This window comes from Staurois parvus, unplaced genomic scaffold (genome assembly GCF_062004578.1).
Source record: "Staurois parvus isolate SC_StPar_1 unplaced genomic scaffold, SC_StPar_1.0 ptg000066l, whole genome shotgun sequence".
In the NCBI taxonomy this organism is placed as follows: Eukaryota; Metazoa; Chordata; class Amphibia; order Anura; family Ranidae; genus Staurois; species Staurois parvus.
Window position 1 is genome coordinate 10154833 of NW_028317862.1, and position 26388 is coordinate 10181220.

The following is a 26388-nucleotide window of genomic DNA, read 5'->3' on the forward strand; positions in this document are numbered from 1 at the left end:
AGGCAAGGCATGTGGGTGAACGTTCCCTGCCAAAGGGCAGACAGCAGGTTGGTGTCATTGTCCTAAGATGACAGTAAGGAGTAAGGTTAGCCACCTATGGGTCTCCCCCCTGCAGAGCTGACATTGTATATGCCCCAGTGTGGCTCCTATGTACTAGGAATATGAGCTGCAACACTGCATGGAATTGTTTTGTCTCAGTTGTTGCATAGCCTCTTGAATGCTTGCTGGGCACTGGCGGTTCAGAGGATGACTTGTCCAAAGAGGGAATTGTGGAGGAGGAAGAGATGTAGACAACTGTGCTGTCACTTTCAACAGAGGTAAAGGCATAAGAAGTGGCACAACCAGCTCAAAAGTGAGCTCCTAACCGGCTGCCACCAGAGTTACACATACTTGCTGAACTACATGTTTGTGATCAGGCAGACCCTCCTGCTTACCTCCTCATCCAAACACATGGAAACATTACCTTCCACATGATGGTGGAGAATGGGGATGGCATTACAGGTGAAAAAAGGGCAGCTAGGGTTGGCAGAATCAGAAAATGGTGGAAGCCTAAGCTTGCCACTACTTTACCTGTTGTCCCCTCCCTTTATGATCCCATTTCTCTCCTTCTCAACCCAAGATACAATCAATTGCTGCATTTTTATGTGCAACACGTGTTTGATACTGTACTCAAATAACTCAGGTAACTCCTCTGTGCCAACTAGTGGGGCAGCATTAGGAGTAGCTGTGAAGGAGGAGACAGAATAGGGCACTTTAGTAGCTGCTGATGACATAGAAGAAATAATAAGAGGGCAATGAAGGCTTGTTTAGCAATGCCACCACTTCCTCATGCTCTGCATGTATAGCACACCCACTACCAGGAAAAGAAAGGCATATGTGACCTGCCTCTGGATGCTGCAGCCCGACCACTTCTGGCCTGTGGATGCAGGCCCCTGATAACTGCATGGGAACCATTTCTGCCTCCCAGGCATGATGCTGTTAACATGGGGCTTTTCCCAACTTTTATTAGCAGCCACGGCAAGAGCTGTATGTAGAAGGTGTCGTGCTTAGATGCACTGGATACTATGGCGCCTATGTGGACTCAACTGCACCACAATAATATGTGGTGTTCTTCTACAAACAACGGGTATCTTTTGTGGTGTCACCAGCAAAAAATTAATAAATAAAAGACACTAACAAAATTAAACACAAATAAATTAGAGCTTAATAACACATAAGGAAAATAACAAAAAAATTCAAACAGCAACCCTAAAACCATTTTACCATGTAAAAAAACCCGAAATGCTAAACACAAATAAAGAGAACAAAAATAAGCGCCCCTCCCCCCACCCCCCCAAAAAAGTAAAAAAGGCAACACAGCAACTGAACTTGTTGCTGACATGCACAAACCCCCCCCCCCCCCCCCCCACTAAATTCCTACAAACTGACTGAAGACCTGCTAGAACAGCAACATTTTATAGTGTGTGGGCTGCAACTTTATTAAAAACTATCATTGGCTAAAAGGTCAGGTGCAAGATGTTGGCCAATGACACTTGTCTCAAAAGCATTCTGGAATGTTCGGCAGAGTAATTCTAGTTGAACATTCCTAAAATTTGGATTTAATCATCTGAAAGTCAGTTCGAGTAGTTTTGGATCAAACTCTCATCTTTCCCTAATAGAAAAAATAAAGTAAACCCCTGGTGCCCAACATGAGGGCCATATAGAAAGCAGTGTGGCAGCAGGTGCTGGGAGCTGGAATGTTCTCTGTGTTCCAGCACCCGGCACCGAAAGAGAGATTGTAATGTAACCGGAGTTATCTCTGCCTACAAGTAAATTTCCGACCAGGGGAGAAGGAAAGAGGGCCAGGGGAGCATGTGATGAGTGGGTAATCACCAAGGGGGAGGGGGGAATGGGAGTTAACCTTCACTGGCATAACCACCAATGCAGGGGGGTTAACTTTCACTGCCACTGCCAGTTTTGCAAAACTGATTTCTTACTGAGTCTTTAGAGTACACAGAGTCTTTTCTTTGGGGCCACTTGCCAACAGAAAGCAAGATATTCACATGTAGTAAGAAAAACCTCAAGCAGAGTCTATCATGTGACAGCGAGGAGAAGTTTTCTTATCCTGGGGAAATGTGGTAAAGTCAGCCATGTTTCCTCTGGGTAGTACAGAGGACTCTTGAATGGAGAATGATTGGGGGAATTTCCTAAATATTGAACATCCCATCATTTTTTTTACTTATTCGTGGCTGTACATTTATTAAATTACTGAAACTTCCTAAAATTTCTTTATGATAACACACACAATCAATAAAAATAAATCTGCAAAAAAAATATATTATTTTCTTTCCATAGATTTGTTTAATATGACTCAGCTGTGTGCTGCATTTGAGTTACATGTTATGGAAAATGTAAACAGCCAACGCACAAGTGCAATTTAGTATACTGTACAATGCAATGGAACATAATTTATTTCCCTTATGGAAACAAAATTAAGCCAAACTTCTTTGAAAATACTTAAGACTTAACCTTAGAAATCCTCTGAACAATTATATTTCCAATAGTGGATAAAGCACTGACTTGGCAAGTCTTTAACTTTCCTGTAACAAAGCTTGTGGTTTACATCGGTGGATGGTACCTTTAAAGTTAAAAACTGTAAAATAAAACTGTGGTTAGATATGCTATTAAAATATTCCTTACATGAAATTTCTAGAGCTAGTCAACATAGAAGGCAAGTTAATGAAGCAATATACAGTAAATTGCTGGCCAATAACAATATGGAAATATACATTTAAATTCATTTTATGGCAAAGAAGCAAGCTTCGTTATAATTGTTCATTCAAGCAATGCACAGTATATTATTTTTCTTTTAAAAAATGCTGTACTTTTAAACCACTGTCCATTAAAGAAAACGTAACCTTAAAAAGTCCTGTTGTCTTAGTTTCGGGTATATACAGTGCCTTGAAAAAGTATTCATGCCCCTTGAAATTTTAAAAAAATTTTCATGTTATAACCAAAAACATAAATGTATTTTATTGGGATTTTTGTGATAGCCCAACAGAAATTGGCACATAATTGTGAAGTGGAAAGAAAATGATAAATGGTTTTCAAAATGTTTTTCAAATAAACATCTGAAAAGCGTGGCATGAATTTGTATTCACCCCCCAGGAGTCAATACTTTGTAGAATCACCTTTCACTGAAATTACAGCTGCAAGTCTTTTTGGGGATGTCTCTACCAGCTTTGAACATCTAGAGAGTGAAATTTGTGTCCATTCTTCTTTGCAAAATAGCTCAAGCTCTGTCAGATTGGATGAAGAGCGTCTGTGAACAGCAATTTTCAAGTCTTGCCACAGATTCTCAATTGAATTTAGGTCTGGACATTGACTGGACCATTCTAACACACGAATATACTTTTATCTAAACCACTCCATTGTAGCTCTCGCTCTATGTTTAGGGTCAGTGTCCGGCTGGAAGGTGAGCCTCCGCCCCAGTCTCAAGTCTTTTGTAGACTCTTAACAGGTTTTCTTAAGATTGACCGGTATTTGGCTCCATCCATCTTCCCATCAACTCTGACCAGCTTCCCTGTCCCTGCTAAAGAAAAGCATCCCCACAACATGATGCTGCCACCACCATGTTTCACAGTGGGGATGGTGTGCTCAGAGTGATGTGCAGTGTTAGTTTTCTGCCACACATAGTATTTTGCTTTTAGGCCAAAAAGTTCAATTTTGATCTCATCTGACCAGAACACCTTCTTCCACATGTTTTCTGTGTCCCTCTAATGGCTTATCGCAAACTGCAAACGGAACTTCTTATGTCTTTCTTTCAACAATGGCTTTCTTCTTGACACTCTTCCATAAAGGCCAGATTTGTGGAGTGCACGACTAATAGTTGTCCTGTGGACAGATTCTCCCATCTGAGCTGTGGATCTCTGTTACCATGGGCCTCTTGGCTGATTCTCTGAATAATGCTCTCCTTGCCCGGCCTGCCAGTTTAGGTGGATGACCATGTCTTGGTAGGTTTGCAGTTGTGTCATACTCTTTCAATTTTTGGATGATGGATTGAACAGTGATCCATGAAATGCTCAAAGCTTGGGATATTTTTTTTTATAACCTAACCCAGTTTTAAACTTCTCCACAACTTTATGCCTCACTTGTCTGGTGTGTTCCTTGGCTTTCATGATGCTGTTTGTTCACTAATGTTCTCTAACAAACCTCTGAGGGCTTCATAGAACAGCTGTATTTATACTGAGATTAAATTACACTCAGGTGGACTCTATTTACTAATTAGGAGACTTCTGAACGCAATTGGCTCCATTGGATTTTAGTTAGGGGTATCAGAGTAAAAGGGGCTGGACACGAATGCACGCCACGCGTTTCAGATATTTGTCTCCACAGCTCTCAATGGTTCCTCCACTGACTTCATGTCACCACTCTCATTTACACTGACATAAAGTCAGAGCGAAGCAAGCAGTGGGAAAGGTGCATATTTTACGGTTACCATTCACCTTCGTTGTGAGAAGTCTATCTGTGGGAAACTGGTGTTCCCAGGAGTTTGGCATCGTAGAGTAACTATTTCAATTGGCAGGATCCGACTCAAGTCTGACTTTGCAAACGTCAATTCAAAATGGTGCAGATAGAGCAGCCTGTACATGCACATTTATCCAAGTTGCTGCACACATTTTGGCTGCACCTTTTTTGATAAATGCTTGCGCAGAGTGACTTGTGTTTGAGGCCACGCACTGAGTGACCCCTAAGGGCAATACTGGGGGAATGCAATGAAGTTGGGCATGGGGGACACAAGGTGCAATCTGTGAGTTACTCCTGAGATGACCCATGAGCAATATTTAATCCTGACCCCCGAACTCTGTGTATTATTTAATCTAGACCCCAGAACTCCATACTTTACACTCGCTTGACCCATAGCAGCATTTTATTTGAAAATACCCCTTAAAGCCCTGTGCACAGTTACTGCAACTTTGGGCACACCCACAATTCACCGCTACGCATTCCCCCTCTCATGGTGCATAAGGCATTTTGTCTTCATAATTTGAATGTCTGCTTCTTGTTCCAAAAGTCTGGGATCAATTGTTTCAGAACCTGTTCTAAATGGGAATGTGTTTTTGTAGATGTGGTTAAAAGTGGAAATGATCAGTAGGATGTTCCCAGATTTCATTTTGAAAATCTGGTAACCTTGGAATATTTGCTGTCCTATTTTACATATATGCTGTGTATCTTCTGTTTAGTGACAGGGTTGGTTTAAGAGCTAAATTATACAAGGAACTTAATTCTTGGGCATGTGATCGGCTTAACAACTTACTGACAATTTACAACACATTGGAGGAGATTTACTAAAACTGGTGCACACAGAATCTGGTGCAGCTCTGCATAGTAACTAATCAGCTTCTAGGTTGTATTGTCAAAGCCTACTTGAACAAGCTAAAGTTAGAAGCTGATTGGCATTATGTACAGCTGCACCAGATCCTGTTGACCAGTTTTAGTAAATCTTCCCCACTGAGTTTAGTAGGAGATGCTTACAACAAGAGGTTTAATTTCTCAGGAACATGAGATTAAAAGGAACCAATCAGGACAGAATTCTGGGAGCAGCCCTTGCTACAATCTGGGGGCACTCTTGCTTGCTTCAGAACTTAGTCACTTGGAACAAGTAGAAAGTCACAGAAGTGTTAGGACCCCTGATATGTACTGAAAATACTTGTTCTAGGTCTATGGCTAACTATGTAGCAAAGCAGGGAATGGAAACTGCCCTGGAGCTTGTCTTTTTAATAATGGCAAATCCAATATATTTTTAGTTTGTGTGTTTTTTTTCTTTCATTAAACAAAGATGTGTTTTTTGCACTTCAGCGTTCAGGCTGTCTTCAAGCCATGTCCATTACTATTTGTGTTCATAGAGAGTGTGGTAGAAGGGAGAGATACAGTATCTTACTGGAATGAGACCCTCATGGCCAGGCTTGGACTGCCTAAGGGCAGATCCCATTGCTAGTGTGCTTGAGAGACTTAGGCAGGCAGTGGGCAATTCATCCAACCAGTGACTACAGATGATTGAAATATCGGTCCAGGGAGGACTGAAATGTACTATCTTTGTAGGAATAGTCAGTCACTTTTAGGTGTCCTCCTTTAACATTATCAAGACCTACAGTAAAATCCCATTCTAGCAAGAGTGTTTATGTTACAAATTTGCCTTTGCAATTATTATTATACAGGATTTATATAGCGCCAACAGTTTGCGTAGCACTTTACAAAATTAAGGCAGACATTACAGCTACAATACAATTTGGTACAAGAGAAATTAGACGGCCCGGCTTGTTAGAGCTTACAATCTAAGAGGGAGGGTCAAGTGATACAAAATGTAATAGCTGTGGGGGATGAGCTCATGGAGAAAGTAAAAACAGGATAGGCTTCTTTAACAACTAGCCTACAGGGCACTTATACCCCCTTCCTGCCCAGGCCAATTTCCAGGTTTCAGCATTGTTGCACTTTAAATGACAATTGCGCGGTCATGCAACACTGTACCCATATGAAATTTTTATCATTTTTTTGTGACAGATAAAGCTTTATTTTGGTGGTATTTAATCACCTCTGGGTTTTTTATTTGTTCTTAAACAAACCAAAAACCACTGAAAAGTTTGAAAAAAAAACATTTTTTCTTAGTTTTTGTTATAAAATTTTGTAAATAAGTGATTTTTCTCCTTCACTGATGTGTGCTAATGAGGCTGCACTGATGGGCACTGATAGCCTGCACTGATGGACACTGATAGGTGGCACTGATGGGCACTGATGAGGAGGCACTGGTAGGTGGCACTGATGGGCATTGACAGGCATCACTGATGGGCACTGAAAGGCAGCACTCATATATGGCACTGATGAGGTGGCACTGACTGTCAATGATAGGCGGCACTGACTGGCACTGTTAGGTGGCACTGACTGGCACTGTTAGGTGGCACTGACGGGCACTGATAGGCGGCACTGATGCCCACTGATAGGCGGCACTGACTGGCACTGATAGGTGGCACTGATTGGCAGCACTGATAGGTGGCACTGACAGGTGACACTGAAAGGCAGCTCAGATGGGCACTGATATGTGGCACTGATGGGCACTGAAATGTGGCACTGATGGGCACTGGCAGGTGGCATGGATGAGCACTGAGAGCTGGAACTGATGGACACTGACAGATGGCGCTACTGGGGCTACACTGATCATCAGTGCTCTGATGATCTGTGTACATGTCCCCTCCGAGGAATGCCGATTACCGGTTCTCCTCTCCTCATGAGCTGTCAGTGTGACAGCTCGTGGGGATAGAAATGCCAATAACCGGCATTTCCCTGTTTACATGTGATCAGCTGTGACTGGACACAGCTGATCACATGACCAAGCCAACATCTTCGGCTGTTTCCGTGGATCGGTGATCCGCTGTGTCCGAGGGACACAGCGTACCGCTGATCGCCGCGCTGCATTCATGATGGACTGAAGGGAGGATAGCCTTTGTAGCCAATGAGCAGGGACTTGCGCTATTCTAGGTGAGAGATAACCAGGGAGTGAATTAGAAGTTTTGAGGTGTCATTGGTTAAAAAAGGACGTATTCTGGAAATGTTGCGGAAGTTGAGGTGGCATGATTTGGACAGGAATTGGATGTAGGCCTGGAAGGACAGCTCAAAATCTAGGGTTATACCTAGCACCCCAGCATGTGGGGATGGGTTGATAGTTGTGCTATTGATCTTGACCGAGAATTCAGGGGAAAGGGCATGTGGGGAGAAAATATTATCAGCTCAGTTTTGGATAGTTTGAGTTTGAGGAAGTGGTGTGACATCCAGTCTGATATGTCTGTTAGTAAATCAATAATACGTGAGAAAATTGATGGGGTGAGTTGAGGGGCAGAGAGATAGATTTGTGCATCATCAGCAAAGAAATGTTATTGGAAACTATGGGAAGCTATCAGCTGACCCAGGGAATAGGTGTATTTGGAGAGGTCCAAGGACAGAACCTTGGGGGACCCCGACAGTAACAGGAATAGGAGAGGAGGAAGTAGAGTTGTAAGTGACACTGAAGGTGCGGTGAGATAGGAAAGATGCGAACCAACAGAGAGTACAGTCATGGAGACCAAGGAAATAAGAGTTTTTTGAGGAGGAGGGGGTGGCAAACTGTGTCAAAGGCAGCGGAGAGGTCCAAGAGTAAGCATATGGAATAGTAACCATTGGTTGTAGCTGTCAGTAAACAATTTGTGTTTCAGGAGAGCAATGTCTGTGGAGTGTCGTGAGCAAATCCAGACTGAAGGAGATCAAGAAGGTATTCTCAATGAGGTGGCAGCTCAGCCAGTTATAGACTAGACGTTCACGGAATTTGGAGGCAATAGGCAGTAGAGAGATGGGTAGTTAAGATTGGTGGGGTCCAGTAAGGCCTTTGTAAGTATAGTGGTGACTAGTGCATGTTTTAGAGGGTTGGAGAAAATGATAGTAGACAGGGTGAGATTGAAGTTATGAGTCAAAGATTGTAAGATAGACCCAGAGGGTGACTGTAGTATTTGCGAGGGAACAGGGTCCAGGGGATAGGTGGTTAGATGGGCGTTAGAAAAAACGTTTAGTGACTTCTTCTATAGTAGCTGGGTTAAACAAGGGAAGTATTGGTTGTGTAGGTGGAGAAGGAGTATAAGGTGAGAGAGATATCTGTGCAGAGGGGGTCATTTTGGTGGTAGTTTGTAAGGTGGTCTGTGAATTAGGGCTTGTTCACACTAGTGTTTGGGGGGCAGAAAAGCCTCTTGGCTGATCCACAGTTTTAATACTTCCCAACCACTCACCCTTTAGCTGCAGAGGCAGCGACCAGGGGTGTGCACATGCTGTGGTCACGGATGCTTTGGTTTGTGGTCACGACAGGAATTATAGGTCCCTACTTATTATTAGGGGCTTGCTAGTAGATTTTTTTTTTATAAATAAAAAGGTGTACCCCGGGGATCTTTGATCTCTTCCATGTTGTTCAGGTAGATCTCCACCTCTTAAAGGTTGCCTAACCCTGCAATACAGGGACAACACACCGCACCATTTATGTAATTGAATTAAATATGGTCAGTCAGAATACTGTATAGCAAAAGTGTTTATATATTTGGCAACCCCATATGCATGATATTAAAAGCTGGTGCACATTAGACTCAAATGGATATTGTCTTTAGAAGTCTAGGTGTTCTGTAAATGGTCAGATTATCAGTAGCAGAAAAATGAAATGTCCTTTCCTGCAATAAAATTAGTCTGTATGGACATCTGTAGTTTTTCCAAAGGTATTTGTAACGTCTATAGAATTTTTAATAATAAAGCACCTTTATAACACAACTACCACATCAATAACAAAACAAAAACATATTCAGACACACAATCATATATATCTATATCTTTATTATGCACAAAAGTATATTGACAGAACAAAATGTTGTACAAAACATAAATTAACACATGGCGGAATAAAGAGAATCATAGTCTGTTTATAAAAGACAAAGGCAAATTCCTTTCATTAATTTGTGTTTTATAGGCATGGGCAGTATTTTCAATTATAAATTTGTAAACACAGGAGTAACAAATCAGAAACAGTCAATTATTGGTTATGATCCCTCTGAAAAAAGCATGGTTATTTTAAAGGCAACCCTTTAACACTCTTCAAAATATGAGGTAGATTACATAATGCAGATTAACAGATACATAACAGCTATCCAACCAGAAATATTTGCAGAAATAAAGGATACATAGCAAACCAGCAATGGTATTGTGAATATATGATTCCAACATCTTTCAGTACAAATGTGTAAATCTGGTATTTAGAGGACCACTAAACCTAACATGAAAAAAGGTGAAACACCACTGAATGTTTGCATACCTATGGTACACAGCCTATTCATGTTAGCTGCCATCTTGGGTAAAAATGGGCTACCAAAATGACAGTACATAGCTTTCTTTTTGGGAGGAAGTCAGTTCTACTGACGGGAAGGCAGCTGTGTGTGTTAACATACACCACAGTATACTATCTTTATTATAAAGATCTCTGATTTTATGAAAATCTACAAAAACTAGAAAAACATCCTTTAAGTGTCCCTTTAAAGTACCTCTGTCACACAGGTCTGGCAGAAGTATCTCATGGAGGACAAGAAGTGCCATATTAAACTGAGAGCATTAGCACAGAAACCTGAAAGGTTCCACTTACCTTGACTGGCCCTAGTTCAGGTCAGGTTTCCTGAGTGGTCTATAAAGGATCGATGTCCAAAGGTACCATCAGACTTTGAAGTAAATCTAGTATGTGTGCTTATGATACGGTTTATGAAGGGCCAACCATATCTCACCAGCAATTAAAAATATGGCTGATGAGTTTAAACACCAGACTTACGTTAACGCTGTACATAGAGGATTAAGAATCCAAGAGCAAGTGCTAAACAGGATTACCAATGTAAAACAACCTAAACTAGGACGGGTCAGAGGGAGAGTTCTTAAGGCAACAGAAATAGTTCAACTGTAATTATGGTTTATTTAGCTAAATACATATGTTGATTGTTTTGTTATTATTATTATATACAATCAACACACTCCTGTCTTATGTTCGTCTTGCATTAGGATCTATAGAACTGGTAAGGCAGGGTATTGGTGCTATGTTATACCTCCCCATGGACAGTTCAAAAAAGACAAAGTATGTCATCAAAATTCAGAGTTTTGAACCAGAAGTTTACTGGTCCTACCCATTTTATAAAATGCCACACATAAGACATTCAGGAACTGTAGGCAAATATATGGCATCAAACTGTATGTCAGGGTAAAAAAACACATGCAGTGCATCTCTTTAAGTACAAGAAAATACCTGTTGATGTACCAGGAATGCAACCAGCTGTTGTGGGCTGACAACACAAGACAGTTTGTGAACTGAGTGGTGTCAGCCTTCACAGTTGCTTTTTGCTAAACTACTCAGACCCTCCCCCCTTGTCTATTCTACCCAATTTAAAGGCTAATTGAACTGTAGTGCCATGATAAGGACTGGGGGTTTGGGCTTAGCAGGATCCTTGAGATAACACAAGAAGTGTGTACAAGACAGCTCTGAATTTCAGACAAGCTTAACAGGTCTATTGTTGCACTTATCAAACTGATATAAGAAAATGCTTTTGATGGTATATTTGACACACCAAAGGGTGCAACTAAGAGAAGATCACTGTTAGATCGTTATTGTTAAGATTTGTGAACTCCATAAATTTCTATAAATCCTATTTTGAAGAAAGCATTTAAAGTGTAACTAATCCCAGGACCCTGCATTCACTATATCTGGTCTCCCACAGTACACAGAACATGGAAATGCAACTATTTTAGTAAATATAAACTGCCAAATACCTTTTCTAATCAGCAGTATATAGCAGTCTTGTGACTTCTATTAGTGTCCAGCAGAGCACTGGTTAAATCTTGTAGGAGGCGTTTTCATTCTCCTATGATAGTTCTATGAGGCTGCAGGACCCCCTGACCCTCTGTCTGGACAGTGCTGATTGACCCTGTGCTGATCACATACACCCTAGCAATACACACCAAACTGAGCATGTGCAGCTTGCCCCCATGGCTCTGTTCTATCAGGAGTTGGATTGGGGACAGTAGAAGAAGGGGAGGATCAGAGAAGACAGGATTAAACATCCTTTTTACACAATGTTGAGGATTAACCTCTTAGGTTCCACAGTGAGTATAATAAGTATGCTTTACTGCATATACAGACTGATTTTACTGTTGTGGGTTTAGTAACACTTTAAGAAAATAAACTAAAATTTAAATAATTTAAAAAGCGGGCAAATTAATTTCAGCAATAGCTAATTCTTTGAAGGATGCACTGGCAAGAAACAGTACAACTGCAGTGCAGACTGACTCAGCTGTAGGTGTACAGTTAATTTAACCTTTCTACCACTGTACCCATATTACTACAAATTTTCACTGATCATGTTCTACATCAGATATTATTATTATTAGAATACAGGATGTATATAGCGCCAACAGTTTGTGCAGCACTTTAAAATGTAAAGGGAGACATTACAATTACAATACATTTCAGTACAGAAGGAATAGGTGGGCTCTGCTCGTGGAGCTTACAATCTAGAGATCTGGACGAAAAACAAATTATGCAAGAACAACATCAAAACAAATAACACATATGGGGTTAGTGTGGTCTACAGAAAATCTTAAAAAATATCACCAATAAAATTTTAATCCAATCTTAATAAAAATGAATCCAAATCTAAATTAAGGGGTAGGTCAACCTCAAATTAATCCTCCAGTTTGGTGAATGGTAAGCCTAATTATCCTTTGGCTTCCTACTGTAAATCTCTAGGGAAGCTAGCAGTGAAGACTCATTTCTGGAGTTCCTGCTGATTAGCATATAAAAAGCCAGTTATAAACAAATGTTTATTATTTATTCCTTGCGTGTTCATCACTACAATTTAATCCCTATACAATTTTGATATACATTTTCCATATGGAAAGCTGTTTCCAGTTTAGACTCACATGGCAGTATGCATACCTCAACAATAACATCACAATCTGACATAAAGAAAGGTGTGATCCAATCAGCTGTAGATAAAATGGTGACTGGTACATTTTAAAAAATATTAATGATTATATTTTAAAGGACCGCTAAACCTTCAATACAGACTACATCCAGCACGTAATGCATGCTGTAATAGTCACAAATGAATTTTCAAAGTTTACAAGTACACTGAACTCCAGGCAAGCAGCTACATACACATCATAAAATATATGTTTAATACAAGTTATATACAGCCAGACACTAGCCAGTTCCTGGACCAACACTGCTGAAGGAACAGCACAGCTTGGTCAGCAACACACACTTTCTGGGTACTGCTTAATAGTGGAATTATGGGAAATATTATAATTTCAGGACACATTGAGATCCTGTGTCAACTGAAATCATTGGGCTTTAAATCAGACATTTAAAACGCAAGCTAAAAAGAATATGCAATCAAAACAGTGTGGCCAGACTTAAACCAACGTGTAAGATATTGCAGAAAAAGGGAAAGTGCTGGATGACATGATAGAGGTCGGTCAACAGGAATTTAAGATATAACTATTGGCAAAACTTTTTGGATACAGTATAGAGAGATTAGAATACCTATCAGGTTTTTATTGCTATCTGTGCCCCATTCACTCTCTCTATTTGCCCTGATTACTGTTATCATGGAGAGTGAAAAAAATCCTATAAATTGGGTTGGCACCAATACAGGAAAGGAAAAAATAAGTTTTGTTCTAAGTTCTACTTTTTAAAAACACTGCACCAACTTTGTTGAGTTATGTCATCATTAGGAAACTCCAGTAATGTCATGTGTTCTTAAACATATAACATGCTTGGCATCAGCATTGTTAAACTAACAATAAACGTACATTTTTTTTACATACCGGTAATTGTGTACTTGCTATGCACCTCTGTAGGGTTATATGCAGGGTACTATTTCTTGCAGCACTTAGGCACCTAATTTTGTTATCCATAACTGTTTTACAGCACACTTGTAAATATTTTCAAATCCATAATTACAACACTATTAACTACCACCCATGGCTAGACTGTTACCCAGCCAATGCAATCAAATACTGTGTCTCTTTTCTGTGTACTACATGTCTTGGAGTCCAACTTTCTCACATTCTGTTTGAAAAAGAGACCATTGGAAGCTGTAGCAATCATATAACATAACAATGTAACTTGTCAGGTTTGAAAAATGGGGCCACTCTACCCAACTTGTTTTTAAAAATGTAAACGGTAAGTTCCACTACTTACTGAGTCACTGACTCAGAACAAAGCAGATGGAACTTTCTCACTACCTGGCAGGATACTTATTCTTGGTTAATGAATTAACTGGAGCTTTCACCTTTGAAACAGGTCTTCAATGGCAGCGCCTGTATCTCTGTCATTACAGCTTACTTTTAGGCATAGTGAAGAGACCAACACCAACAGGCCAAACAGAAAAAGCCTATAGATTTCTTTAAACAACACAATCTTTTACACATTGTTTAGCGATCCTTTAAATATTAAAAAGATAGACTAGGTTTTGACCATTTTATCTTATTTTGTATAGTGAATTGTTGTTATGTTATGAACATTATAATACAATCTAGGGTATTTATCATTCTAAATGACTTGTGAACTTCTATCAAGCAAACATATTAAAATATTGTTTGGTTATGGTTCCATTTTGCTTTCACAGACACTTTTACAAAGAAATACACAGGTTATGCCAATAAATGTAAAGTGACGTTTTCCATATATTTTGTATAGAATATGTGCGGCCTTTTATCTGTAAATATAGTTTTGTAGATAAACATACATATATATTATAATTAAAGCATTTTTTGATAATACAAACCATTCTCTCTCAATATACAATTTAAAGTGTTTACAAAAGTTTTAGTCCAGCCCACACTTGAACATGAGCGTTCAAACAATGAGATGGAGTGTGTTTAAGGGATTTACAATGGATACAATGGGTGATGTTAAAATTCACAGTAACTGAAGTAACAACAAACACAAACAAAAACATACAACAAATCCTTTAGGGTATATTTCTCATAAAAATTTTAAATATAATCTCTCTATATAATGTAGTAAAATATAGCTATACGAATAGTAGAGACTCTTGTCTTCTTTGAAGACATTTTAAAGCTTCTGTGTTTTTCTGTACAAAGAATATTTTTTATGTTTAAATACATTCAGCCTTGGGGTTGGCAAAGCACTTGATTGTCTAACTCACAGGTAGCTTATATAAACCTTTATGTCTGATAGGATAGATTATAATATTCTGCTGCCTCATCAATGGCAACTCATTTTTTTCCAATTTTAATTGTGTAAACTGTGCTTAAGCTGAGAATAGCAGTGGTTATAATGAATAATTTGCATCATTTAAATGACACTGAGCCAACATGTCCATCACACCTACCTTTTGTTCAACTGCACTCTCCCAAAACATGCTTTTAGCCCCTCAGTCTCAAACAATGGCAGTTTGATGTGTTAACATTTTTTTAAAGGACAAATCCTTCTTCCATTATGAACTGAAACTAGAGGGGTGCTGTTTGAGATTGTTCAAAGCACAGCAGGAAGTGCACAAAGCCAAAAGGCTGCTGGCAATATTGCTAAAAACAAGACCCTCTTCCAAATAGGTGATTGTATTGGTATTGAAAACACCTGCCTTGAAGAGCACAAATGGATACTCTTTTGTGGAAGTACAGATACTTTTATTTTAAATTTCTTCCAATTTGTTGAAGAGATATTTGACATCCTGTGTTTTTTTTTGGCAGCCATTGTACACTGCACCCTGCTGTTGAACTACTAAAAAGTAGGCTTAGGCAAAAGATAGCTCCCACTCCTGTGCTGGCAGAAGCAGCAGGGATGAAGGAAAATTTGAAACTTAATATTATCAAAGACAGATGCCAAAATGTCAGGCTACTCTAGCTATATGACATATTGCTGTAGATAGATTATTTTACAGGATTTCTAAGATCCTTGAAGTATCCAATCCTGATCACCCAGTGATTTAATTTTTTGGAAACCAAGTTTAGACAAATGTGAAAATCATTATTGCAAGGTATTTGACACATAAGCAACCTGTTCAAAACAGGTTTACTGGTAAGAGGCAAGCAACATCCAGCACAAGGCAGTGACAGCCTCGCCCTAAACTTTGAAGTGAAGCATGTTGATCTAGTTGATCATTAGTTTAATCCATCCTTAAAGTGGCTGAACATATTTTACGTTAATGCATTCCCTGCATTAAGGTAAAAAAAAATATTCCAGTGCAAGTATCACCCCCTGACCCCCCTTCCTTATACTTACACATCTTGATCCAGCTCTGTGCCCCTCTGCAGCGGTGGTCTCTTTTGCTCTTGTCACAGGACAGAGAAGCAACAGTGGGAGCCAATGGCTCCTGCTGCTGTCAATAAAATCCATGAGCAGAGATCGGAGGAAGGGGTGGGACCATTCGTGTGTATCTGTAGAAGTACACAGTCTGGCTCAGGAACAAGCCCACAAGCCTATCACCATAGGTAGTGGCTTCCTATGGTGGCACACTGAGAAAAGGAGGCACTGTAGCCCCTGAAGAGGAGGTTCAGAGCCATTCTGTGCAAAACAATTGCACAGAGTAGGTAGGTATAACATGCTTATTATTATAAATGCTTTAACAAGCAAGTGTAAAGTAAATACTTCAACTCAAATTGTCTATAAAGAGTCTTCAGTGAGATATTAGAGAAAGTTTCCAAATGTATCACATTGTCACTTGGGCCTGTTTTTCTTCTAAACAGGAGTGAGTGTAAGTCACACAAGAACCACTCTTTGGGTCAGCAAAGGGGGAGACACATACAGAAAATACCAGTTCTGGGGCAAACAAGAGATTGAGTAAGGCTTTAAAACTTGTTTTGTTCCCCAAGAATGCTCATTTGGAGCTGTTTTGTGCTTGTCCATAGACACTTTATTGTTTGGCTGAAACAGCCATTTAATGTCTATACTTTAACTCATATAAGGCAGATCTCGATGTTATGCTGAGGCTTACAGTAAAATATCTTTTTTTTTTGTTAAATGTGGTTCCCTATAAGAACTGATTAGCACCAGGGCTGTAAATTTATAATTTGGTTCATAAAACTCTGATATGCAAGAAGCAGTAGCGTTCCTGAGGAAAGGAGGGGGAGAGTGATGTGCACCAGATAACATCACTTGGAGGGTACCCTGGTGTGGCTACCCATGACATATAGAGTGGAGGTAATGTTCCAAATCACTCTCTGCATTCCAGGACCTTCCTGGCACTATAGGAAGCCATAACTATTAGGTGGAGTGACCTAAGGTTGGTGGGATTAAAAAACAAATTATCTACACTCTATGCCAGGTTTGGTAGGTATGCTATTGGGAAAAAGTTCACACGAACTGCAAAACATTTTTCAATACAGACAAAATACTGAATCAACATAGCATACACAAGCACTAGATGCTTATCTTTTTGGTATTAGGAATTGAATACTAATGTACAAATCCTTCCTACAACATCTACTTCATAGTTTTCACCAAAAATGTTGCTTCACACTTGTATGTTGGACATGATAAGATCTTATCTAAACTGAACTGTCAGTTTCAGCTTTTCTCTTTTCTAGGCAATCCAGCTTTACAGCTGTATCGGATCAAAAAACAGCCTAGGGGATCCAGAACTCTCCAGCAGTGTTGTCTGCCTGGTCATTTCCAAGGCTTATGTTGCTTACAAGACAAACACCAGGGTGAGTTTCAAATGACATCCTGATAGCTAGAAAATTATGAAGCCAAATAACAGAATCAGCACTAACCTCTGCCAGAATCTCAAAATGCCCCTAGTTAATTATTCAACAAAATAGTGCTCTGCAAAAGACTTGGTGATCAGGATGGACCAGATAATTAAAGGTAGTGGATGACAGCTGGATAAGGTAGCCTGCACTGCTTGTAACTTATCTCAGCAAGATGTTGTCAGTTTAAAGATGCCTGCTATCTCCTTGCTGCCACGTAATCCAAGACTTGCTTCAGCCGAAGACAGGCAAGACCGGCAAAATATTGCCAAACACATTATGCTCAACCTAGTAAGGTGGTTAGGAATGTAGTTCAACGGCTAGGGTACTGATGATTTTTTATTCCTGCCCCAAACATTCCTCACTAATTTGAACAATATGGGTGTAAATTGTGGATGGAAAACATGTTTTCAGAACAGAAATGCCTGGTGAAACCTATATGTGATATATTTTTTGCACAGGATAAGTTTCCCTTTTTACAAGAGGATATATTTTTTTACATTTGTATTTACATTTTCTGTTATATTTTACATATTGCTTAGTTTTTAATCCCATTTATTCCCAAAGCCTTTAAATCACATTGCACCGATACCTGTCATGTAATTACTAAATAACTGTTAAAAAATTATTTAACCTGTATCTTTAAAGTGGAAGTCAAGGCAAATTTTGTCTTATTTAGCAATGCTTTCCCTTATATGTCTGACCTTTTACATGTTTGCTCTGTCATCAGAACTGTATATTATCAGGTACTAAACCTCAGTCCTAATCTGGGTAAGGGCCATAGTTGGTGGGCTTTTTGTTTGCTTCAGAACTGCATCTCTTCCCATAAAAATGTCATGGAATGGAAATAGCTGAATTAGGTCAAAAACCGGTCAACTGCACCTGTATTAAATTTTGAATGATCTAAGAAGCATCTCAAAATGGTGTCAAAAGTACATGGTATTTGCATATCGAAACCCATTGACACAAGCCCTAACAGTTCCTATGTCCTGTAGTGGTGACCTACATTAACATGGCACTGATTTTGCCACTTCTAATGCATTAAAATGTGCTCTAGAGGCAGAACTCCCTTATAGACATCAGTGTCTTTTAGCCTTTTAATTCACCTATAGAGGCTGATTGACATTCTATTGTCTCATTGGGTCATGCATAATGAGTGTTTTGCAGAGTAAGTGTCTGCAACTTCTAAATAAGACAGAGCTATCATGTGATCTCATTTTTAGAATTTGATTATATGGCACTTTAGCAATTTATTTTTTCAATGAAGCTTTTATTGCAAGTGCCAGGATTTTTGCTACTAAACTGTTGCCTTAACTTCCATATTAAGAGGGGAACATATTGTATCATAGAGTAGCATACATTTGTAAGGCATTGCATGGCAGGTACCAATTTTTTTTTAAATATAATGTTTTTTTACCTATTAAAATAAAAGTTAAAGTCTGCAATATTGAAATTATTTCACCAACATTCCAGGTTAATTAAAATTATACATTCATACATTCTTCCTATTGGTTTGCATAATATATACTATCATTTAAAGTGTACCTTTCACCAAAACACAATGAAATAAGTTGTTTTGTAGGCTGAGGCAATGTTTAAAACTTAGCAAAATCACTCAATAAAAAGTTAAAAACATCAATGTTGTGGTGATGTAACTAACTCCCAATCAACTGATTGATTTAATCAGCCAGCAAAATGGCTACAGTGAAAAATACACTTTAAAGTATCCTTATGAAATCAGTGACTGCTTTAAATCGCACTGCAATTCATTACAATCACTCTAAGATAATAAAATAAACAACAAAGACATAAAAGTGCCCCAAAAATGAAAAAGGAAAGAAAAGGGAAGATACCTCACTCTCTACTTGATTACTGCAATAACAGGAGAAGAACTGGACATTGCTTTCTTAAAACAGATATTTGCTGTGTTTTGCCAAGTGCAGCAGGCAGACTCATTAAACAAAGCATGTACTTCTATCTCAAGATTAGAATTAAGACATCTCTGAGATTGCAGACTAACAAAAATTGAGGGAGAATATGATTGGTCCTTTACACACAAGCTGTTTAATTTACTTTGGCAGATGAATGTGCAGCAACCCATAGCAACCAATCAGAATATTTCTTTTACTGATCTGACATCAGTAAACTCAAATTCAGTTGGCTGCTAGGGGTTACTCTACATCCCATATTATCTTTGTGTTGCTAATCAAATACGCTTGTGAATAGTCTAAGGTTCACCCTGCAGAGTGAGAAAGCTGAAAGATTATATACAACATCACACCAAACACACTTTAGCTGCACGCAGCATTTCAGAACAGCAAAACATTAACATTCAACAAACTGCTGCTTAATAGTGGCTAAATAGTTTACGCTGCATTAAAGCACTCATGGTTGTACAATCAATCTTAAATTATATATACAGTCTATGCATATATATAATTATTTTTCTATATACAAAACCATTGCACTTTAATACAGAATAAAAAGGGGTAAAAGCAGCATATTTAAAACTGGCACACAATTCACATTGACAGCCAAGGAAACCCATGTTGCAGGTCTGGACTCTGCATAATTAGTAGTATTACCACTTTTTTTGGCATGACGTTCTTTGGACTAACCCAAAGACTGCATTTATCCAGAAAAAAAAAAAACAGGCAGATATTACACTGATCCCTTTTCCTGTACAGAAAGAACTCCATGAATTCCTTCCAAGCTTGAAGAATTAATGTCAACAAACAGTGACTTTGAACCTCTGCCCCTGTAGCTGATCTTCGCTCCTCTTGTGCCATGATTCGGGTTAGGCAGTGCTGTTGCTGGAACAGGGGGTGCTTTGTGTACTGCCAATGCTATGAGCCGCGCTGCTGTTTTCCGAAGCTGGTGGGGTTGTGGGGACCTGCTGTCTTCCTGCTGTATCACCTGAAAAACCCACAAAAAACAGTTTTCTGATTAGTTTTCGCCTGCTGCTTTTTGAGATGAATAAATCCACCATGATTGCAACAACAGCCCATTTAGTATGAGTTGGAAGAAGCCAACTGCTGGGCATGTAACATTTCCATTAAGTATGTGCAAAAGAAAGTGAACAAGCCACTACCTTATTCTCGTTTGTATGTTTAGTTGGCTGGAAGAAGAGTTATCAAAGATCTGTTATGTTTTCTCTCCCCACAGCTAAAACTCACACCTGGTCCCTTTTCTTTTTAGCTAGAAAATATGCATGCTCATTAATATCAAAGCACTAACTGTCAGAGACAAGATGTCTTAACAACTTCTACTTTCATGATGAATGCTAGTTATAGCTGAAAGGTCTAGAGCAGTAGTGGTCACCTTTCTTGATCTATAGGGCCTCAACTGTGGTCCCTGCATCATCAAAGGTCCACATATAATATTTAGTGAATATAATACTACAGAAACTGTCAAGGACTGCAGACATGCAACAGGAGATAGTCAAAGACTATGGACATGCTACTAGAGATGGTCAGAGGATGGCCAGAGATTATGAACACACTATTGCAATTGCTGGAGATTTTGAAAATGCCTAAGGAGAAAGTCATAGACTTAGAGACATATCACATAAGACTGCTAGAAATCACTGTTATTATAGCCCATTTATAAATTGATGCTTTCACATTACACATCTGTGTTGTCTATAGCTTCCTTAAAAATTACCCCTAAAAGTTTATATTTGATTTTTGTTTGAATTTGATTTGAATTTCCCTATGTTCAAGATCCATGTGGGCAGTTCCCAGGAACTCACCAGAAAGATAGTGATGTCACCCTCACCTAGGCATTAAGGGCATAAGCGGAGGTAAGGTAAGTATATTAACCAACTTCCCCCCAACCACAAAAATAAGCCTTTTCTGATGGGGGTGAGGGGCATACTAATTAAATAGACTGTGCAAATTTAGTGAAAGGACTGCTTTAACTATTATAACCCAATCTGGAGAATTTTTTTTTTTCACTGACCTAAGCAAATACTAAGGTGAGGACAACACAGGGGCTCTAAAAGCTGCACAATAAATGCCAAAGCGCTGTGCACAGCCCCTGAGAGATAGGACTCCAGGGGGCTACAGGAAGCACTAGAAATTCCTACACCCTGAATGTACAGTTTTGTTCAGCTTTTTGGTACACCTGCTCCCATTCAACATTTTAGGTCACACTCTTAAAAGTCGTTACGCACTGTATGTGATGATCATCATCTTTGTAAATCAACCTCTCCCATCCCTGATCTACTGATACTCCAGTGCTCCTCTACCACTAATTCTCCTGTTGCAGCTAGCAATACCTGTTTTTACCATGTAAGGGGGAGCATGTGACTTCCTTCTATGAGATAGTACTTAGGACAAGCAGCCCATGGCTAGGCCTGAGCGCTGTCACGCGTCGAAGGGGTAAATGCCTCCATGCGCTCTAGGCTCTGGCACCAGTTGAAGCTGGGTTTTTATTGCAGCAGTTGTGGCAGGTAAATGCTGGAGAAGGGGGTATCAGTGGGTTGGGAGTGAGCTTTACACAGACACTATCACTTTGCCCTGAATAGGCAAAGTGACAATGTCTTTTCCAAGCAGAATGGACACAGCAGTGTTGAAGGAACACTTAAGTTGAAGTGAACACTTAAGTTGAAATTCAGGCAAACAAATAAATCTACATCCAATTACAGAATGACTGGCACATTTTTGGAATGCACATTGAGGGCACTCTTAGATACTTTTTCTTAAAGGCCTTAATTACTTAATGTCTGTGTTTTTGAATTATACTTGTGTTTTATTTACTGCTTGTTTTTTTTTTTTTTTTCGTTTATGCCATGGAATTTTCCATCTTAGGTAGTTTTCACTCGAACAAGTTTACCTATTATAAGATTTTCCATTACCTCCTATTCTTGTACAGCTCAATAACGTTGCATTTCCCATGACTTTCTGTACTAGGGGCAATGGTTTTTCAGGACCAAAGTCAGGGTACAGTGGGGCAAAAAAGTATTTAGTCAGCCACCAATTGTGCAAGTTCTCCCACTTAAAAAGATGAGAGAGGCCTGTAATTGGCATCATAGGTAGACTTCAACTATGAGAGACAAAATGAGAAAAATAATCCAGACAATCACATTGGCTGATTTGGAAAGAATTTATTTGCAAATTATGGTAGAGAATATGTATTTGGTCTCCTACAAACAAGCAAAATTTCTGACTCTCACAGACCTGTACCTTCTTCTTTAAGAGGCTCCTCTGTCCTGCACTCATTACCTGTATCAATGGCACCTGTTTGAACTTGTTATCAGTATAAAAGACAACTGTCCACAACCTCAAACAATCACACTCCAAACTCCACTAGGGTGAAGACCAAAGAGCTGTCGAAGGAGACCAGAAACAAAATTGTAGACCTGCACCAGGCTGGGAAGACTGAATCTGCAATAGGCAAGCAGCTTGGTGTGAACAAATCAACTGTGGGAGCAATAATTAGAAAATGGAAGACATACAAGACCACTGATAATCTCCCTCGATCTGGGGCTCTATGCAAGATCTTACCCCGTGGGGTCAAAATGATCACAAGAACGGTGAGCAAAAATCCCAGGAACACACAGGGGGACCTAGTGAATGACCTGCAGAGAGCTGGGACCAATGTAACAAAGGCTACCATCAGTAACACACTACGTCGCCAGGGACTCAGATCCTGCAGTGCCAGACGTGTCCCCCTGCTTAAGCCAGTACATGTCTGGGCCCGTCTGAAGTTTGCTAGAGAGCATTTGGATGATCCAGAAGAGGACTGGGAGAATGTCATATGGTCAGATGAAACCAAAATAGAACTGTTTGGTAGAAACACAACTTGTCGTGCTTGGAGGAGAGAGAATGCTGAGTTGCATCCAAAGAACACCATACCTACTGTGAAGCATGGGGGTGGCAACATCATGCTTTGGGGCTGTTTCTCCGCAAAGGGACCAGGACGACTGATCCATGTACAGGACAGAATGAATGGGGCCATGTATCGTGAGATTTTGAGTGCAAACCTCTTTCCATCAGCAAGGGCATTGAAGATGAAACGTGGCTGGGTCTTCCAACATGAAAATGATCCCAAACATACCGCCCGGGCAACGAAGGAGTGGCTTCGTAAGAAGCATTTCAAGGTCCTGGAGTGGCCTAGCCAGTCTTGAGATCTCAACCCCATAGAAAACCTTTGGAGGGAGTTGAAAGTCCGTGTTGCCCAGCGACAGCCCCAAAACATCACTGCTCTAGAGGAGATCTGCATGGAGGAATGGGCCAACATACCAGCAACAGTGTGTGCCAACCTTGTGAAGACTTACAGGAAACGTTTGACCTCTGTCATTGCCAACAAAGGATATATAACAAAGTATTGAGATGAACTTTTGATATTGACCAAATACTTTTTTTCCACCATAATTTGCAATTAAATTCTTTCCAAATCAGCCAATGTGATTGTCTGGATTTTTTTTCTCATTTTGTCTCTCATAGTTGAGATGTACCTATGATGCCAATTACAGGCCTCTCTCATCTTTTTAAGTGGGAGAACTTGCACAATTGGTGACTGACTAAATACTTTTTTGCCCCACTGTAGATCTCCCTAATTGGGGTAGACAGCAATAAAACCTCAAAAGGGGTTCTAAACCTTCCCCAATCTATCCATACCTAAAAATAAAAATCATGTCTTGGCTGTACATACACTACACTTTACATAAACAAGTCAGCAATAGCAGCCTCTCTATCTCAACTCTCACTAGTTCACTTTATAGTGGTTCTAAAGGTACAAGTTTCATAAGTAAAAAAACTTCTTCAAGTAGCTCCCTTCCCTCAGCCCCCCCCCCCCCATACTTACCTGAGCCCGATCTAGATCCAGTGATGTGCACAAGAGGATGCTCTCTCTCCTCATTGAACAGAGAGGCAGTAGCTGGAAGCTACTGGCTCCTGCTGTCAATTACAGCCAGGCAGGAGGAAGCGTGGGGTGGGGGGGCAGGGCCGAGCAGCACTCTGTGTGTCAATGAACACACAGATCCGGCTCGGGAGAGAGCACACATGAGTGCCCCAAAGCAAGTGGCTTGCTATGGGGGCATTCAGCAGGGGAGGGGGTGGAACAGGAGTGCCAACTGGGGACCTGAGCAGATGAGGATCAGGGCTGCTCTGTGCAAAACTATTGCACAGAGCAGATAAGTATAGCATGGTTGTTATTAAAAAAAAAATACCTTTAGAATCACTTTAAGTCTGAAATCGAAAGATTGTAACATTGTTTCTCCATGGTAATTTTAACAACATACTGTCTGTTTTTGCAGCATACAGTCAAATTCAGTAATATTTTGTTAGTCTCATCAATATTTCTGCACTTTCTTACAAAAACAACGTGAAGAAATTTGGCTGACTCTAACAGTATACCCACATGTCTCACTAAACATATATATATCAAGTTATACATTTTAAATAATCAGTATTATAAAATAAAAATGAGACCGCCTTGAATAGACAACTGAATGGGCAGTGGTCATAGCAAATAAGAGAAGCTCAAACCCCAAACCACACTTTCTTTGGGAGTATAGAATGTTAGGTAGACACATGTGCTCTGCATTAAGCACTGTATGTATCGGTACTTCAGCTTTCCAAGGAAAACATATGCAGTTGTAAATGTCTTAACTTGAACAGGGAAGTATAAGAGAGTGTATGTTCTCCCTTAATTCTTTTTAAAAACACTTTACCTTTTTTTTTCTGTGGCATCAAGATCACTTTTAATACCCTTTGTCTATAATGACAGGGCTATGATAAGAGGCCCCATTTTCTGGTGTTTAGAAGAGCCTCTGAAAGTGCTGGAAGACATTTGGATAATTAATAACAAACCAACTCCTTCTTCATTAGGTCTGTCAGAGGAGGAATGACCGCCAGAGCAATGCTCAAAGATTAACTACATAGTAGGACACTATTACCAGCTAAATACAGGAACTTGAGCAAGTTTCATTCCCCTTTCGAGGCCCTACGAACATCTGTGCCAAGAAAGCAGAATGTACAACTGGATGAGAGTCTTTGCAGAAAGGTCTTGTTACAGTTTTGCTGTCATCCATTGTACAAGTCAGGTGGTAGAACAAATAAAGTTATACACAATGCTTTATAAAAACAGAAAGCACACACAGCTCTGTATGGTGGTTATATAAAAGCTCTATACAGCTGTTATGGTTTCAAGTAATTATCAAAGAGCTTTTTAGCCTTTTATTATTTATTGATACAGAAAAGCATCAATGTATGTAGTGCTATACAGAGTATAAAGACAGTATAGAGATTTACTAAACCGGGTGCACACAGAATCTGGTGAAGCTGTGCATCGTAGTCAATTAGCTTTTAATTTCAGCTTGTTCAATTAAGCTTTGACAATAAAACCTAGTAGCTGATTGTTTACTATGCACAGCTTAAACAGATTCTGTGTGCACCAGTTTTAGTAAATTAACCCTTATGTATGGTCCCCACTGCAGTCATACATGTATACACAAACCAAAACTTCAGCTGGCTATACATGGTTAGTTTTTTAGGTTTTGTTCAGCCGGCGGGCTGAGCAAAAAAAGATAGAAAGAAAAAAAAAACTAACAGAATTCTCCATCCACACAAATTCGGTAGAGGGGGGACTCCGCCTGCCAGAACATTGTATTGTAAAAGCAGGACTCGCTGCTGTCAGAATACACTGATTAGTGATTGCAGCTGCTGATCAAGAAAAGTTTTCAAGCATTTCCCTTCAACAGAAGCTGGTCAAACGATCGGCATCTGCAGAGTGGAGACATGCACACACTGATCAAAATTCAGCTGGTCCCTGCTGACCTGGCCGAATTTGTTTATGACCAGCTTTAGATTGATTCAAAGTGGACACCATGTTGCCGTTTTTGGGAGGAATCAGGAAAACCCATTTTGTTGTAAAGCATTTTTTTGATCTTGTCATGTGTCCTGTTTTAGCCCAAGATGTCTATTTAGCCCTCCCAGTTTTTATCTTGGTATAAAGTATCTATACTTTGGACATAAAGACAATGGAATGGATTGAGCAGTTTAGCAAAAGAAAACTGGGCAAGAATGACATCATTCAGTCCACAAAAACACTGGGTTTCTACAGTAGGTAATTAGGAGCCAAGTACATTTCTGGCAG

At 39.7% G+C, this 26388-nt stretch overlaps 1 protein-coding gene across 4 annotated transcripts in view; it reads right to left on the reverse strand.

The window, feature by feature from the left end:
• Positions 1-2317: 2317 nt before the first annotated feature.
• Positions 2318-26388, reverse strand: part of TGFBR3 (transforming growth factor beta receptor 3) — a 326559-nt gene continuing 302488 nt past the window's right edge. For 3 of the 4 annotated variants that reach the window (XM_089668931.1, XM_089668930.1, XM_089668932.1), the window contains one exon: positions 9356-20202. In XM_089668931.1, coding sequence (XP_089525057.1) covers positions 20084-20202 — 119 coding nt within the window. In that variant the 3' untranslated portion in view covers positions 9356-20083. Of the gene's footprint in view, positions 2633-9355; positions 20203-26388 lie in introns of those variants that run through there. The other variant, XM_089668928.1, reaches the window with a different exon arrangement.